The 18,591-nt window shown below is 42.5% G+C and overlaps 1 protein-coding gene across 1 annotated transcript; it reads right to left on the bottom strand.

Moving 5' to 3' along the window:
• Positions 1–4,283: 4,283 nt before the first annotated feature.
• LOC104842804 (cytokine receptor common subunit beta-like) lies at positions 4,284–16,589 on the bottom strand. The gene is made up of 14 exons (XM_010585404.1): positions 16,288–16,589; positions 15,256–15,418; positions 14,339–14,468; positions 12,203–12,387; positions 11,731–11,879; positions 11,113–11,284; positions 10,884–11,016; positions 10,619–10,779; positions 9,346–9,491; positions 9,071–9,242; positions 7,942–8,032; positions 7,583–7,652; positions 6,841–6,944; positions 4,284–6,569 (listed from the first exon to the last, which is right to left on the bottom strand). The coding sequence occupies exons 2-14, from the start codon at positions 15,323–15,325 to the stop codon at positions 5,372–5,374; spliced, it is 2,781 nt and encodes a 926-aa protein (XP_010583706.1). The 5' UTR covers positions 15,326–15,418; positions 16,288–16,589; the 3' UTR covers positions 4,284–5,371.
• Between the last annotated feature and the right edge of the window lie 2,002 nt (positions 16,590–18,591).

The following is an 18,591-nucleotide window of genomic DNA, read 5'->3' as shown; positions in this document are numbered from 1 at the left end:
TTTGAAATTATCTGGAAGACTGAGTGATCAGAGATCTCTCACCCGAGAGATCTGGGTAATTGAGAAAGACAAAATTTTATCTAGGGTACTCCAATCTAACAATGATGGAAAAAGTTAAGTTATTAGGTTTAAATGGGGTATGAAATTAGAATCATAGAACCATAGATTCATAGAATGGTTTGGGTTGGAAGGGTCCAAACCCCCTGCCATGGGCAGGGACACCTTTCACTAGATCAGCTTGCTCAGAGCCCTCTCCAACCTGACTTTAAACACTTCCAATGATGGGACATCCACAGCTTCTCTGGGCAACCAGTTTCCGTGTCTCGCCAGCCTCATTGTAAAAAATTTCTTCCTTATGTCCAATCTAAATCTACCCTCTTTCAGTTTAAGACCATTGCCCCTTGTCCTGTTACTACAGGCCTTGGTAAAAAGTCTTTCTCTGTCTTTCTTATAAGCCCCCTTTATATATTGAAAGGCTGCAGTAAGGTGTCCCCGGAGCCTTCTCTTCTCCAGGCTGAACAACCCCAACTCTCTCAGCCTGTCTTCATAGCAGAGGTGCTCCAGCCCTCTGATCATCTTCATGACCCTACTCTGGACTTACTCCAACAGGTCCATGTCTTTCTTGTACTGGGGACCCTAGAGCTGGATGCAGAACTCCAGGTGGGATCTCATGAGAGCAGAGCAGAGAGGCAGAATCACCTCCCTCGACCTGCTGGTCATGCTTCTTTTGATGCAGCCCAGGATACAATTGGCTTTCTGGGCTGTGAGCGCACATTGCTGGCTCGTATCTAATTTTTCATCCAGCATTAACTCCAAGTCCTTCTCTGCAGGGCTGCTCTCAATCAATTAATCAATTCAGTGTTAATAAACACATAGAAAGTCATGTGACAAAAAACCAACTCTAACTATACAAGAAGATCAAAGAACCTGTGAGAGCAGACAAATAATAATAATAATGGCAGAGTCCAATTATCATAAGACTGGCTAAGTAACGTGTTTCTTGAATACCATATTTAGTTCTTGTCATCTCCCTTCAGAAGGAGTACTGTAGAATACTCTGTAGAAACAAAGTACAGAAGTGTTTTCAGAAATATGGGATCTATAGGAGGAAAGATTAATTGCTATGGAATTCTTCAGCTTGGAAAAAGAAAAAAACGAGAGATGAGTTGACAGAAGTTTGTAACACCTCAAACAGGAGATGGTGAATAAGGAATGATGGTTAATCAATTCTCCTAGAACAAGAACAAAGGAGCAATTTACCATGCAACTAGCACAAAATGAGTCCAGGAAAATGTGGGCATTTTTTTGTTTGAATGTTTTTATTTATAAACAAATTGATTAATGCTTTACTATCAGACATTATGAAGCCAAAAAATAAAGCTGTTTTAGAAAGGGCTTAGTCGAATCTCTAAGGCCAGAACTGTTAAGTACATATTATCTACAGCAGCTTAGATGTAACCTCCAACTCAGGAAGGCTCTGGGCCAGATACCAGGTAAATATATCAGTTAAAGATTTAATTATTTACTGTATACTTTTCCATGTTTACTACACCGTGGCTTTAAGCATCCACTGCAAATATTGGCAGAGACACAACACTGGGCAAGATGGAATGACTGTTTAGACTATATTATAGTCTCTGCTGCAAGTAGAAGGGAAGAAAAGGGTGTCTTTAGATGCTGAAATAGCATCACGAATCCATCATGAATCTGCAGTGAATGAAATAAACTTGAAAATGTGCATCAACATCCTATGTACCTCTGAATGCAGCAGAAGGACAAACAGATTAGAAGTACACTGCAAGGCTACAGCAGACGCAAAAGTACTCATCTCAAAAGTTTGCAATGCATGTACACGCTGTGAACAAGGAGCTGGAAATTTTTTTAAAAGAGAACAGGAAAAGCCATCCAATTGTTTCAGAAAGCTTTACATCTACTTTTCTAGACAAACAAATTAGCCTTCAACAACAAGGACCATATGCTCCTCTAACAACAAACTGGAAAGGACACGATGAATCTACAAAGCTTTTGATCTAAAGCTGGCTTACGTTGAGTAAGTTTGCAGAGGAGTCTGGGTCCACCCACCTAACGCCATGGTGAAACATCCGTCACGTAATATGAAGAGTTGTTAGGAACAAGGTTGGAACATACGGAATCCTGGCAGCCACTTGGAAGGACTTAAAAAGGGCCAAAATAGGCACGAAGTCATTGTGCTACTTATTCCCCACATACAGAACATGACGTGTGGGGTTTCTTGCCATGGCAATTTCAGCTCTGTAGTGAGAGCAGAGGGAGCATGTTGGGAGTGAGGAGAAGAGGCAGAGATCATACATTGGAGTTTTATGGGAATAAGATTGTGTGTACAGATGTGTTTGACTTAATGAACAAGAAACTACAAAGGGACTGGCAGGATGGGTTGGGTTTGTTTTCCATTACCTTGCAGAGATGCAGGATTCTCAGAAATTCTCTAGCTATTGTTCCTTCAGGCCTTGGAGGGCTTTCCACTGCAGGCTTCCTTTTCTAGCAAACCATTCAGCCTCATTTTCCTTCCTTACATAAAAGATAACCCCCAGGCTAGCAGAAACAGAACACACTAGTTCAGCATGGATCTTAATTAGAACTATTGAGGCCACAATATACTTATTAGCCTGATCTCATGCAAATTCAGGTAATATATTTCTGGTTGAGGAAGATTTTGATAAGGGAATAATAAACTGATTACTTCAGAGCAACAAAGAGAAAAATGCCTGCTGTTAAGACACAGGCAGAATCTTTGATGTTCGAGCACACAGTAAGGAAAGGGTTGCAATGATTTCGTAACTGTATATTCATTGTAAATAGAGAGTTGTAAAATGTGATTTACAGTATTAATTGAGATGCCTACCTCTCCTTTTTTGACTATATAGGAAACATTTTGGTGAATCATGACTCAGATATACAGGCTGAGGGGCTGGAACTACTTAGTGGGAAGACCTACAGAGAAAAGCATGTCATAATTGGCTCCTGAATCATCAGAATGATGATTCCTCTCCTGCATATCAGTACCTAGCACTGGGGAAGGTAGCAGCAACCTCCTTTTGCACAGTAACTTTGTGGCTCAAGCTGATGATCAGGAAGCTGAAGACCTGGGACTCACAACAGCTTCTAAGTCTTGAATCATCAGGCTACAGGATTATAAAATGCTTTTTATCACCCCCACTGCAGCTGGACCTCATGCAGAAGAAAATGGAAGATTCATAGGATCAGCAACAGATGAAATTTATGGAAGCTTTGATTCTGTTACCCAGTAAGAAGTGGATTCTTCTGGCACAGCAGAGCCATAGGTTGTGACCCCTACTTCCAATGTTCATTACATATTTTAATTAATGATGCTTAGGTGGATAGTGACAATGGCATGTTACTCTGCAAGCTCCAGGCTCCTGAAGTGATCTTCAGATCATAATATCTGCTCTGTGGGGTCATATCAAATGTTGTTGTATCTATAAATCCTGGTTCCAAAAGCAGCCTCTCTAAATACCCAGTGAAATGCAGAAGGATGGGAGCAACAGATAGCTCTTAGAGTGCTGATTGCAATGCAAATGGGCTTCATCCTAAAGTCACTGAGCTGAATAAAAGTTCTGCCACTCACTATTCTTCTTGGTTATTAAAACCATAGCAAATCAAGGCCCAGCAAGGTGATGCATATCTAAGATGTGAATCCAGATACCAAATTTACATACAAATTTGAACATCTCCTTTTAGTACAGGCCTAGACAGAGCATAATCATACAGCCTGGAAGAAATTGGTTTTGCTACTCATAAAAGGCCAAAGAAGAGACTAACAAAAAAATCCACTGATTAGGAAAGGACTAAATTGAAAATTCCTTAAAGTGGTCATCAATATTCTCTATCAGAGGCTGCAACTGCCTGCCTTTAGCTGTCAACAAACTGAATTTGCACACCTTTCAGATTTAAAATGGTATTTATAAGGATTTAAATTCTGAAAAAACAATGCATTTCACTGCAATTTATGAATCAGCACTGTCCGATTAACCCAGCAGGAGCAATCAGCTGGCACAAACACAAAACTCCTTCTCATTATCTCTGTTAAATACTATAGCAAAGCCAGGAGAAAACATCCTACCTCACAGGTGACATAGCTGAACCTACAGAATTTTTTGAGGCCTGATCAGATGAGCTAATAGTAATGTTATTGTAACAACAATGCTCTTAACATATGAAAGGAAAGATTTATAGGAAGAAATAATATTTTTTATTAGTACAAGTTTTATATTTGAAAAATGAAACATGTTTTTTTGGAATGCAAGCCCACCTTCAGGTCTGAAACCAAAGCCTTTTACTGATCACAGAGCGTCAGCTCTGAACAAATACTCTTACCTTGCACCACTTTCTTTACAGCAGAACTGGGAAAAAAAATGGCTTCTCTTTCTCAACACAGCTTATTAGTCAGAAAAAAAAAGCTAAGAATAAATTACATAGTTAAGATAAATTATATCATGCATAAACAGCCAATGAACTTAAAAGAAAATCGTACAGTACTTTAACACTTAGAAATAGAAAAACACCAGCAGATACAGGCTTGTGCATCTTCACAACATTTCCTGCCTCTCATTTTCTGTTACCTGCCCCACTCCTGTCCTCTCACTGCACCTTACAAGTCCTTGGGTTTTCTTTCAGGAATGTATCTTCTTCCCTGGCTCTCTACAGCCTACTTCATGTACCCCAGTAATGCTTCCTTCCTACCCTTAGGATGCACTGTGATACACTGCACCTTAACATTAAGAAAGTCTTCCTGGACTTCAACAATTTTTTTCTCTTTTTTTTTTACCCTTTATTACTCTCTGGGTTTTTTTCACCTTAGACAATACCTATTTCATGCCAGTAGTGGAAAGGTAGAGATATGAAAGCTCCTTGGCGACTCTTAGATCTATTTTACACACACGCAAAAGTTCAACAGAATTGCTTTTAAGAATATAAGTTTTTTCTAAGGTTTCCAATCCCGTCTCCTTCTGATAGCATTTCATGCTGTAAAGTCTGCATTTCCTACCATGAGTTTTGCCTCAGGCGATCTTGTATTATGACAAGATGACTGTGGTCTGTCACAGGATCATGAGGAGGCTAAACTGTTCATTGTGGATAAGCCAAAAAGTTTGAAAAACACCAAAGGACGATATTTGGATTGTCTTTCTTGCCAAATCTGTGAAGGCCATTGAGAAGGATATTGAGCTACTTCAAGTCTTTCAACACATTGGACTGGAATCTGGAAAAGGGAACTGGCGTTTATTTGTTCCTAGGTTTGAGGGTTCATTTTCATCAGATAGTTGCAACCTCTTTCAGTTACCTGTAGCTTTCGTATTCATTAATATTTGCCCATTTAACAGATTTCTGTGATCCTCAAAGATTGCTGCCAGGAAAAGTAATCATCTGACTTCAGGTTTTTGAAAAGCTGAATAGCCTGCATTTTTGATACATCTTTTTCCTTGCCAGTGATGGATTCATCATCAGATACAGGCTTCCCAGGTGTTGTCTTGCCTTCAGAAGGTTTCTTGACTTGGTAGTCTTCCTGACTATTATCCATCTTCACACTGGATTTTAGGCTGTGGAAGCAATAGTCACCAACCTGGCAAAGGAAAACTGGCTCAGTGCTGTCAGGGTTTAAGACCACCAAGTTACCCTCTGACAAAGGCTGCTTTCTAGGAAGATCGTTTCCCTTTTGTAAGACAGGCAAAGAAATTTTTGTGGGTTCTGAATGTCCATGGAGACCTAAAGGGACAGTAAGATAGTCTCCAAATGTATCCAGGTGCAATTCAGGAGAAGAGGCCGGTGCTTGACCTGAAACTGGGACCATGACACCAGTTTTCCCAGGAGAAAACTCATGGCAAGAGTGGTCACTGGGGGGCTGGGGCTCCTGTGAGTCACAAGGTAACCCCCCAGCAGTGACAAGTGGTGGACGGTTGGAGTCACCGGCTGATGGCAGTAACAGGCTCTCTGTGGTGACGTACTCCAAGGGGCACTGCTGAGGAGCCGTGATACAGCTAAGAGCCTTTGGAGATTTCTGCTCTTCTGTTCTCACATTCGTGCCTTTCCCACTGGCTGGTGGGGCCGGTGAGACTTCTTCCTCATCGTCAAGGTGCTGCATCATTTCCTTCTGACCTGGGAGCAGGAAGGGCTGTGCAGGACCTGCTCCCGGCTGTTCTTGCCTTTGCGGAGCCTGGGAACAGTCTTCCTTTGGGAGGGTCACATACTGAAGGGAAACTGATTTCTCCCGGACTCCCACTGGGTCCACTCCCAGGGTCGGATGCATATCAGGCTGGGAGGATGCCACTGGGCCGTACAAGTATGGACCATTGAAAGCAAAGCAAGGGATTGCTCTCTGGGAAGCAACACTTGCATCAGCACTGTTTCTCCTCGAAACAGGAAAGGAATGACCAGCAATCTGACGTGAGCAGGCAACTGGGGCGTGCTCTGGCTCATTTAAAGCATGGTAGGAGTTCTGTAGGTCCAGTGCAACAGGGGAAACATCTGTCGTCTTAGCCTGCCCTTCAGGGGACTCTGCCAAAGTCTTCGTCTGCCTGAATGGGGGAAAGTTAAAAGTTGCTCCTGAGAGATATTATTGTGGTAAACGTTCACTATAAAACAAGCTTAGTTGAAAACACACATAGCTACACACAGGGTTAGAAAAAATCTTTGTTGGAGAAGCAGGCTAACCCAGATATCCCTTCCTCAAAAGCAACTTGTATACGCTTTTTCGTGACAGAACATTTGATTATATCCTGCCGTGACTTAGGGAGCTCTTTGAGAGACTATCATCCACAGTGTCACCATAACGTGCTGTTCACTCACCTGTCCACAACTTGAAGGAAGCTAGCCTGCTCCATCTTCTCGGAAAGGTTGTATTTGTTGAAGTCCAGCTGGCTGCTTGTTGGCTGGTTTCCTAAGGGTACTTTCTGAAAAATGAAAAAGCAGACGTGACAAAAGAGCAGTGTCTCACTGGCAGTAGAATCGAGAACCATTTCTCATGGACAAAGACAACCAGCAGGAGAGCCTACAGCATCTGGCAATAGGGATACAACTTCACTAATATGACTAGAAGATGTGTCCTGTTCTCCAGAAGATGGCTACTTCAAACCCATACTGCCTACCACTGACCTAATGACAAGTACTCAGTGAGCCAACTAGGAAAGATGCCCTTCTAGACTTGTTATTTACGAATAGGGAAGGACTCGTGGGAGATGTGATGGTAGTGGCTGTCTTGGCCACAGTGATCACAAAATGACTGAGTTTAAAACAAAGCTAAGGACACTAGATTATTTCAGTCAGTTAAAATTTTAAAGTACTGAAAATTTTCTAGCTTGATTTTAAATCACAGTGATGCTGACAAGATCAACACAAAGAAGTCTACTAGGATAAATGTAAGAACACAGTTATCTTGAATGTGACCAGAACTTCTCCGAAAAATAAGCCATAGACTAATGAAGCTATCTGTTCACTGGGGACTAGGAGACAAGAAGAGCTCTTAAGATTACTGGAAGTCCTGAAACAGAGAGAGAAATAACGAACCCTTCACGGTACAGTTCCCTCTTACCCCCAGGTAGCTCTGGATCAGGAGACTCTTGCCGGGGTTCGGAATCTTTGCCTCCCACATTTTCTTCTTCCTGCAACAACAACACAGAGTTTGCAAGATTTGGTTCTCAACGTGGCTGCAACCGGAAAAGACTGCGCCCCGTGCACCGTGCTGCTCTGCACAGCGAGGCACCACCGAGGCCCTGGCACGCCACCACCCAACTCCCACCCTTGCACAGACATGCACAAGGCTGCCCATCGCACACCAAGGCTCATCTCCACACAGACGTCTCTCTCATGGCGCACAAGAATTGCCTCAGCCTTTATGCCACCCACATGGCCAACACGCTGCTAAATCTCCTCGTCACAACGCAAGCCTACCTGAGGAAATACTTAGAGCTGCAATAAGCAACTGTTAGCAAAGTGATGATGAGAACTGGGAGCATCACTGGGAGAACCACTGGTGGCAGAACTGAAACAGAGGAAAAAGAAATAGGTATCCACCTGCAGTATGGCTGCTTCCCATAACAGGTTTTTCACTCTTCATGCAAGCAGATCAGGCAAACGTAGGTGGCGTGTCAAGGGATACGATCCTGAGGCCTTCAAAATGTTGGGATACCCTCCAAAGTGGGACAGACCAAACGTGGCCTGAGCAGCTTACTGACCAAAGGAGTTCAGCGTTTCCTTTACTGATTCTTTTCCAATTTTTACTGACATCAAACAATTGATGCTAATAAAAAGATGGTTCGGTACCTTACTCCACCATCAACAATAGGCAAGTCTTCAGTCGTCTTAGGTCTGCCTTACTCTGTACAGTCCTGAAAAGATGGGCTCTCAGAGACTTCCTACGAAAGAGCTTCCTCTGCTAAGGGCAATAACTGATCACCAACAACATGCCAATTTCTTCCCGAGTACACTCACCAGAATTTGCCTACTGTCTTACCACTACAAGCTTCCTCAGCACAAATCATGTAAGATCATAGTACTCTGGGCACAAGACCGCATGATAGCGGACATTCTGCCTCTAAGTCCAGAAAGAGCAAGAACATGTAAACGTTTTATCTCCAGTAGAATCTACTCTGTGTTTTAGGCAACCCCGTAGTCACTCTGCAAATACAAAAGACTGATGGCTTATATTCTGCCTTCTTGCAGTCTCGGGCTCTTCAGTCACTGACAGCAGAATGGACTGCTGGAATCAGGAAACAAGGATGATCTTTTGGGCAGGATCTTTGCTTGATTCCCCATGTGCAAAACTTTACGGTTGGTTGCACTCGCCTTGTGAGGGGCAGTAGGAAAGAAGCTTAAAAGGTCATTCCTGCTCACCTCCTCCATCAGCGTTGCTGCTGTACTTGCAAGGAAGCAGACAGGACAGCTACCTTGTTAAGTGACCCAGGCTAGCTCGTGGCTGGACCTAACTTCAACCCCAGCTGAGAGAATGTATTTTTCTATAGAGGCATTTCAGCCACTAACAGTCCACCAAACCTTACAGAAGTAGCCTGCATGAAAGTACCATTCTCAGTTTTCCAGGTGAACTCCTCACTCCATTCACTCCAAGGCCCATCATAATGAGGCATGTTCACCCTTGCACGCATTTTCCCCCTATATTCTGTAGATGGTGCCAGCATCTGCAGCGTGAAGATGAAGGGAGGTTCATTATTGTTGATATTTAACTTCGGGAGAGTCTGGGGAGAAGAAAGAAGCACAGATAATGGAGGTGAGAGGAACTGCCTTTCCCATTTGCCCAGCAAAGAGAAATCCAGGAGTCCTGCACTTCCTAAGACCTACCTTTTTATATTGGTGGGTTTTCCAGTACTCAACTTCGTATCTCTGTTTTATGAAGCCATATTTGAAAGTGTGTTTTATCCACCTCAGTTCATACTCTTGGTTCCCTGTCACCGTTACTGACACATTTGCAGGCGGCAGCACCTTAACTGGAACACACAGAATGTCTCACAGTCCTTATTAACATACTGGTCCAGCACTCCCTTATGTGGGAGCAGCTCAAAACAGCTGGCATTTGTTTTCAAGAGCGACCGTTAGAATTTGTTGTGCTGCATGTTTGCCAAGCCTTTGAAGAACTAGTTTTACAAGGTCAGGTTGGAGGATGGCCTTGTGTAGGCCTATGAAGATGTGGCTGAAGACAGTCACGAGTATGTGTATGGAATGTTTTTATCTTTAACTGTTCTGAGGACTGCCAAACATCCCAGCTGAGCCAGATATGCTCTCCTGTGTTAGTAGTATTGGCTGTATGCCGTTAGTTCTTTCTAGATCTTTGTTGAAACATATATAAGTTTGATTCTTTTGTGAAACAAAGGGAATCTTGTACAGATAGCTTGAGCGCTTAATTCAGTTGCTGCACCTTTCACCACTGTGAATAGTTTCCAGAGACTGAAAACAATGTTGTTTTATGCAATGTAAGAAGTCTCAGCTTTTTAACACTTCTTAATTCTCTACATCTTCATTTTCAAATACAATAAAACACCATTAGACCATTAAAGAACAGAAAATCCACATCCATGAATGTTGACAGCACTCCCTGTGTACAGAAAAGCAGTAAAGCAATGTTTGAAACATCTGTACTGGTCCACCGCACTTGCAGAGATTTTCAGCTCTCTTGGAGCTACTGCCTGATATTTTCAGCCACTGCAGGAGCTCTCCCAGCTTTAGTCTGTGAAAAGTAGCACCAGTACCTCCAGATACATGCGGGCAGAGACGATCCAGCTGGCACCCCTTACTCAGCAGAGGAGTCCTACCTCATCCAGTGCTCCAGGGGCCACTGCCCAGGAGCTCTGGGTCACAACCCGAGTTTCTACACAGCAGCTTCCACCCCCGCCACTTCCCTCAGAGCAACAAGTGCCACTGAGGAACTCCACACCTACAAGCCACCGCTCCCAGACCTCTGACCTGACACAGTGTCCAGTTCCTTTCGTCATCAGTCCCACTCTCTTCCTCTTCCTACCCGCTTTTCCTCATCACCACTGCCCTCAGCCCCTCTTACCCAGCCAGGCATCTGTCCAAGAAACAACCAGGAGAAGCAAGAAACAACACAGCAACTCACTGTTCTTGTAGGCTTCAATCAGTTTCTCCTCTGTCTTGGCCCGGACAGACACATGGTACTGGCTCTGACTGCTGGAGTTGCTGACCGGGATCTCACAGCTCTGGACTACATACAGGACATGGGGCAAGGCCTTCTCAAGCACAGGAGAGCACTCCTCTTCTCTGAGGGGAAAAAAAGAGCTTGAGCTGACATCAGGGGGTGAATGGGACAGAGCAGAAACTCCACGGGAGAGGCACAGGGGTGCTGCCATGGGCAGAGCACGTACGCTGATGATGGAGTGGCCCTGAAGAACAAGCCAAAGAGGACAGAGGTGGTAATTGCTTTCTTCACTTCCCAGCTGCACATCAAATGGTCTGCACCATTGAAGAGGCAGCGAAGGTTCCTGGGCTGAAGGCCACCTTCAGAGAAGATGAGAGCACACTAAGTGACAGGAAAGGTCTTGCTTCTCAGCCAGCGTTTCCACCCCTGCACAGCCTCGCTCCATCCCACACTACCTTCAGGGGTCTCCCACGATGCCTCCGTGCTCCACTCGCTGTACTGCCCAGAGAAGCCACTGGCCCGCCCCGGTCTGGCTCGCACACGGGCAACATAGCTGCTCCCTGGGACAAGGTCCTCGCGGCTGAGATGGCAATGTGTGGTGTTGGAGAGCAAGAGCGAGGCAGCTTTCTGGTGTTTGGAAAAAGGAGGGAGAGCAGGGAGGGAGGAAATTGGGGAGTTGGGGATATGCATCCTCCTGAAGGGGAAGCAACTTCAAATGAATATCGCCAGCTTCCCACATGAACCCACAGGCTCCTGTTGGAACAGGATTTCATTCCATTTGGGAGAGATTCAGGGGAAAAATCAAATCCAACTCAAAACCCAAGTGCAGTGGGGTTTTTTTCAGTGAAGAATAGATTTTTGCATTCAGTTCAGGACAAATGGTATTTGACTGGGCAAGTCACTTGCAAACAGAAAGAGACCCCCTTCCGCCTGACCTCAAACAACATTTGCTGTACCTCCTCAGAGTGCCTGAGAATGGAAAGGCCATTCATTTGCACAACTTTTACCACAGGCTCTCAACCTCCCAAAAGGGTGCAGCCCAAACCAGGACAGCCCGGCTCCTCCGCTCTTACCTCCCAGGACTCCCACTCCCGCTTGTAAGTGACTTCATACTCCAGGGCATTGCCCAGCCCTTGGCTTCCATCAGCTGCTTCCCAGGTCAGCAAGAAGTCTCCTGATCCCATCAAGCTGACTGAGAGGTTTTGAGGTGGGAGGGTCTGAACTGGAAGGCGAAGGTGCAACCCATGAGATGAGATAGCGAGGACAGGGACATGAAGAAGGGAAGAAAACGCCTAGGTAAGCTTCCCTATTTCCAGAGTATCTTATCTCTGCCACAGCAAGTAGCTCCTGCTTGAGTCCCCCCCTTCCAGGTTCAGCTGCTCCCAGAAACTTGCCCTCTCCCCTCTCTGCCCCATCCTCTCAATGTGGAACTCTTTGGCAGTTTTCACAATTGAAGTGGAATCCACTTCCTGACTGAACAGCAAATACATTCTCAAAGATCCCTAATATTAATTGGAAAATGAGAATTTGGTATTTAATCCTTACCATTTTGGAAAAGATCAACATTTAGTTCTGCTTGAAGCGTCATGTTAGGTTTGAAGCTGTAAACATCATCTACCCCTATTCCAAAACTGTCTGTGGTGGTGTGACAAACCCAGTGCACATAGGATTCTGGAGCCTCATGTAAGTCATTTTCTGTCTGGTGTTTGCAAAGCATCTTCTTGTTCTTCCTGCGTATAGAGAAAGTGATCTATAAAGATCTGATTTGGCGACCTATAGTTAATGCAAAATTAAATGCCTGAAACCAATTCCATCCCATTCTGTTGTTATAATTTACTTGGGCACTTACATCCTCTTCTCACTGTACCTATTAGTCCTGTTTTGCATCGGTTAATATGACAAACACTTTTAACACCAGGATTTTTTCCAAATGCCTTCCCATTTCAAAGTTGTGCAGTGGAATGTTGTATTTCGGTACCAGTCTATTTTTGTCATGGAAATGCACCTTTTACTCAGAGTGAAAGGCAGTAAAGCATCTGATGATCCTTAGCTTCTTGAAGACATTCATTTTGCAGTTCCAGAAATACACTTAATAAAAAATTCTTCAACCAAAATGTACTTCTGTATCCTTAGTAGTTCTGTTCTGCCAAGGGACCTTAGGTATACATTAAAGATTTCATCCAGAATGTTAATCATCCTTATAGATAGCCTTCCTCCAGGCCAAGGAGCATCATGAAATTAGAAACAGTATTTTACGCTAGACAGGAGAGGATAAGCTTTGTGTGCTTGCAGTAGCCTGAGCTGCTGGAGAGATGTGTGCTTCTTTCTGTACCCTCTGGAATTTTGTTTGTGCTTATGGCTTCATGCCCAGTATATTATATTGTTCCAGTTCAGATGAGAAATATTAAGTTGTGAATATCTAAGGCCAAATACTGTCTTCCAGGACAAGATGGATTCTCCTAGCCAACTATATGTCAGCAAGCATTATTCAGCACTATTGCTATTTTTAAAAATTTGGTATTAGCAAGGAAACCAGGGATATTCCTGAAGTATGGGTGGGACTGACCATACATGTGTGTACTCTTAAACAAAAGAGTCAGCCCAAGTGTTGTGAAGTCCTGAAGATACTTCTAGCTACTCACTAGCATCACCTTACAGTTTGGGATTTAGTCAACTATTCTTCACGTATGAGGTGACCTTGTTTAATCATTGGCCATTTTGATTTCGGCTGTGTGACTGTCTACCCTTAATACCTGCTTGTCTGATTAGTTCACTTCAGTCGTGTTTCCTGTGTGATCCACACACTCCATCACGTAACAATGTTCCAGAGAATCCTCCAAAGGTCCACGTAATCATCATTATTATTTATATCATCTTTTCCCAGAAGTATTAGCTTCAAGGTCCTGTTCCAAAGACCTTCCACTGATTTCAGCTCCTTTTAGGTCTATTAATTCTCTCTTCTTCACAATAAAATCAAGAGTTCTTTCTCTTTCCTTTCCTTCCTGTATCCCCAGACTCTAATTCATTTTCTTCTCTGCTTTCCATCTTTGTCTTCCTCTCTCCCTTGACTACTCCTCCCTCTCTGTCCTTTCTTATCCTCACAATTGATCCAGTCCAGTGACTCAGTTCCCTTTTCAGAAGGAAACAGATGTAACAGAGAGATACTGTCATAAAGAGACCAGTATCTCTGGGAGGAAAAGTGATAACACAGATGAACTTACCAGTCTTCTCTATCTCACGAACACAGTCTATACATGTTTCTCAGAACTGATAAAAGCATACCCTATGTGATGCTCCTAAATGGGCAAAATAACAGCGGGAATGTCTCCTCCCTTTTTGGGTTTATAAACAACACTCAGGCTCACACTTGTTCTGATATCATCTTCTCCACCCCATTAACAGCAACCTATATGCCCCATCTTATTTCGTTATTTATGATCCCACAACAAAATTATGGGAAAATAATTGTAAAGGTGATAAAAATAACTCCACTAGCACACCCTATTAATTCCTCCCTTCCTAGAAGAGGCCTCAGAAGCAGGCACAACTTTTACTTTAACCCAATGTCAGAAAGAGGTGGCCATGTTTTCTGAAAACCTGACTGCTGGTCCCTGGGATTCCCAAGTTGTAGCCAATTTCCCTTTGGACTTTTATCCAGCACAACACATTTCAGGTACTTACATTGTAATATTATCCCTCTGGTAAAGAATCATACCAATGAGGGCATGAGCCTCTGAATGCTCCCTCCATGTACAGATCACCTGTGAGTTGTAGTCATTGTAGCAGATCAAGCTCTTCATAGGGATACTCTCTGAGAAAGGAATTCAGGCAAAAAAGATGCAGTGATTACAAACGTAAATACTGAGAGACAGCAGGAGGTACAGTGATCCTGCCAGCAGAATGGGGAAGGCACTGATAACGGTACCCTACTCAAGACACCAGAAAATGACTCTTCATGAAAATATGTACAGAGTTGTGGCCATTCTGCACATCTCCACAATATGCAAGTGTCCAAACCAAGGTACAAGTAACAACAATGAAGTGACACCTTTGTACCTGCAAGGCATATAATTCTAGCCAAGGTATCACTTTTCAAAACGCTGATTGTTTCTACAGTTTAGTAGATACCATGGTCAGCAGGCATATGGTGATCTTTTCATCTTTGTGTGTTCCTGTATGGGACTTCTTTGCCACTAACCTCCTAGTAAAGGTTATGACACTAGAAAGGTATATTTAAAAGTGAGAGGCTCTGGGAAGAATCTTGTTATGACTCAGAAGAACACCCAAACTAAGTTGCTGGAACTAGATTTATGACCCAGAAACGGCCAGATCTCTCATCAGGGATAACTCGTTCTTCTCATCTGTTTGTCCAGTATTTCACCTGTCCATACCACCAACATACAACTGATTTGTCTGCACATGCCTCTGCTACACACTGGTTTTGATCAAGATGTCTGTTCTCCTACAGCATAAACGATGATGGCAGAAGGAAGCAGAAAAGCAAGCAAAAAATGAGGAAGAGCATTAGCTGAAAGAAGGAGATAGAAAAAGAAAGGCAATAATGGAAGGATAAAAGAAAATATAAATTTGAAACTGACCTGGAATGGCTTGGACACTGAAGACCAAATACAGATTCAGCAGAAGGATGAAAATCTCTTTCATGTTCATACTGTCCTTTGTGCACAAGCTTGATCCTAATTCAGAAGATAATTGTTTCCATTGCCCACTGGCTACTCTCTTGCTCTGCGTATTGTGGAGCTTCTTGTTTTCATTTCACATAAAGAGAAGCAAAACTGAATTAGGGAACTTCTTTAGGCTTCATGTTGGAGTGACATTCAGAAAGAACTTCTACCAAGTATTTATTGTAGGACAAAATCCTACAATGTCTTCTTATTGTGTGAGCTTGCAATATGAGCAAAGAATGAAGAAGTAAATGCACATTTCCAAGGAATTGCAGGGATTCTTTCAGCTGAGTAGTAACAAGAAACAATCCTAACCTGTGAAGAGAACTCAACCTTCAAATTCATTCATCCTTCTGCCCTTCATGCTCAAAGCCGTCCTAATGAAAAGCAATGGTGTTCTGTTTTTTACCTTTCCTTAAAAATATGATCCCCAACCACACAGCTCCTGGGAGCTATAGGGTTTGAATTCCCATATTCATTCACTTTCAGATTTCTCTTCAACATGCTACTTTTCCAGCTGCTCCCCAAAGAAGTTGTAAATTGTATAAATAATACCAAAGAAACTATTTCTTTTTTTTTTTTTTTGTAATTGTTGAGATTGAGAGTAGATTGAGTGGTTCAAAGACCACAGACAACATTGCTCAATACTGGAATTCAAGTCCTTTTGGCCATCTCTCATTGCTCTCTCAAAAGTATATTAAACTCACCTACTCAAGTATGTTACAGAGCTAAGACTCTTTTCTGCTTTAGGGGAGCACAGGAAAAAACTCCTTTTAAATTCCTATTGACTTTCAGATTCCTGAATGCCACTTCCTTACATCACAAACAGCTGGCTGAGCCCTTGAATAATCATTACAGCTAAGGAATCCCTTAATGACTCACAAGCCCTTGTATAAGAGCAGACTCTCTGCCATTCTGCTTTCCCCAGAGTGGAAGCAGTTCCCTTACCTGGATGCAGACCTGTCTGCGAGCAGATGATTCAACCTGATAGGTGACTCTGTCCAGCCTCCTGCCACAGCATCAGAATCCTCCGATGCAGAAACGAGCAAAACCACACGTCCCCAGAACTGGAGACAGAAGGTATAAACCGACCACAGGATTTTCTTGGCAAGCAAGTCTTCAAAATAACTGCTGTTATCTTCTATGCACCTCAAATGCCACTTTCAAAGAGGCAGACCACGCCTTTTCAAGGAAAGTCTGTGTAACTGCCTGTAAAATGGGAAGTCTGCACTTCCTATTTTAGCTCCTAAAGCTCTCACTTAGATGGAGCTGTTTAATTGGAAAGAAAGTTTGTCACTGCCGGTCTGCATGTTAACAATTACCCGGTCATGGGACTAATGTATCTTCAGGAAAAAAGAGGACTGACTGAAGCAGAAGTGAGAAAGATTAAGAAAGAATTCTCTGGTTTTTACTGTAGTGCTTGCTTTACTCTAGGCTAGACAATCTTTAAGGCAGGGATCATTCTGTACTTTGATGTTTATTTGTACATATATACTGGGGGGGAGACAGAACTACCTTTATCTCTGATTTGTGTAATTTAATTTGAGTAATATTTTTAAAAGTAAGTTTTACCAATGTCAACAATTAATAATAAATTATAAGTATTATAGTACATAGAGGAAACAAAACTGGTGAGAAGAGTTGATCTGAAGTAATCCTACATCCAAGGCAGCCACACTGTTTTAAATCCAGCTTTAAAACTTAGCCCAGTGAACTTCAATAATAAGATCTATAGGAAAGTTAGGTAGCCATAAGGGAAAGACACACTCAGGTTTGTGCTCTCAGGGGTAAATTACAGGGGACTAAGATGAGTCCCCAGATACAGAATACAACTGCTAGGGTCTGACTGTCCTGCACTGCTACTACACCTTCTCTAAATCCTTGTAGTACTGACCAAAACCATAGTTAGTACAGTTAGGCTCTCACAAGAACTACATCAATATACAAGGAAAAAAAAGTATATTGTGAATAAAGGAAATGTGCAGAGCAAGAAGGAGAATATGAGAGTATCTGAGGAAACTGTGTCTCATTGGGACTATCAGGAGGTGGGCATATAAAACCTGCAGACAAGGAGGGGAATATGCGACTTTGCTGGACGGGCAGAATTTACTTTGCGTTACCATATAAAGGCAAAAAGGAATTCTGCTCTGATTTTCAAAGGCCAGTAAGTTTATATATGTTCTTCCCCCACCCTTAGAAAAGAGGTTTCTTGTTCATCAGCAGACATTTTCCCTCCCGTTCCTTCCTCATTCAAACAGCTGCTCCATCTTCAAACAGACTTGCTGAGTTGCTCGTTACATCACAGGATCTAGCTGTCAGGGAAAATCTTCAGATGTTATTTGCTCTGCTGAACTCCAGGAACAGGTAACAAATAATCCTGCACACCCAAAGCTTTGCAGGCCATGCAAAACTTACTAATGCATTCTCTTAGGTATCACAAAGTGTAAGATTAGTAACATTATCATTGTATATTGCTTCATCTCCTTCCTAAACCGCATTGCTACAATGCCTTTGAAGTGGGAAGTTACATTTTGTAACATTCTGGTAAAACAATGTCAACTAAAATCTTCCATCATTGGAAAAAGGGAAGATGTAATCTGTGTCTCTTCTGAATATATGTTATCTACCTCTGAAATTTAATATACATTGATTCTTCAGATGGAACCTTTGTACCTGGAAAGCAGATATGGACTGTAGCACATCTTACAACTCTCTGGAGAGTGCATTTTCTTATACAAGTCTGTACAGGATTGGTATACTGCTAGAACTATACACTTAATAAACTGTCAAGTAAGAAATTATTTATGGATCCCAATATAGCAAACAATGCACTTATCTTTAAATATAAACTCTTTCCTTTATTTCCAATATGCTTATATGCATAAATGCAGGGCTACAGATAATAGCATATTAAAGCTTATGTATACAAGCTATATACATAAGTTTATGTATATATATCAGGAAGAAAAAAAAAACAAAAACCCAAGTTTAAAGGATAAGTCACTTTTGTTACTGTTGGAGATCTTGTTACCTGATGTTACCTGATAGCATTACAGGTAACATCTAAGAAAAAGAGAAAACATTATTTTGCCAGTTTGGGGAGAGGCATTGTCAATCTTCCCTGTTGTCTGTACAAATTTTAGCAGCAGGTCAAGGACAAAGATTTTTTAAAATGAGGAACTGTAGCTTAATGCCACAGAAACTAACAGTCAAATCCAAAGCATGGTGTTTGAAAACTCTTTTAACTTCATA

Source organism: Haliaeetus leucocephalus, unplaced genomic scaffold (assembly GCF_000737465.1).
Source record: "Haliaeetus leucocephalus isolate CR32 unplaced genomic scaffold, Haliaeetus_leucocephalus-4.0 Scaffold101, whole genome shotgun sequence".
NCBI classification, from domain to species: Eukaryota; Metazoa; Chordata; class Aves; order Accipitriformes; family Accipitridae; genus Haliaeetus; species Haliaeetus leucocephalus.
The sequence above is the reverse complement of the archived record's forward strand: the minus strand, read 5'-3'. Positions and strand labels throughout refer to the sequence as shown.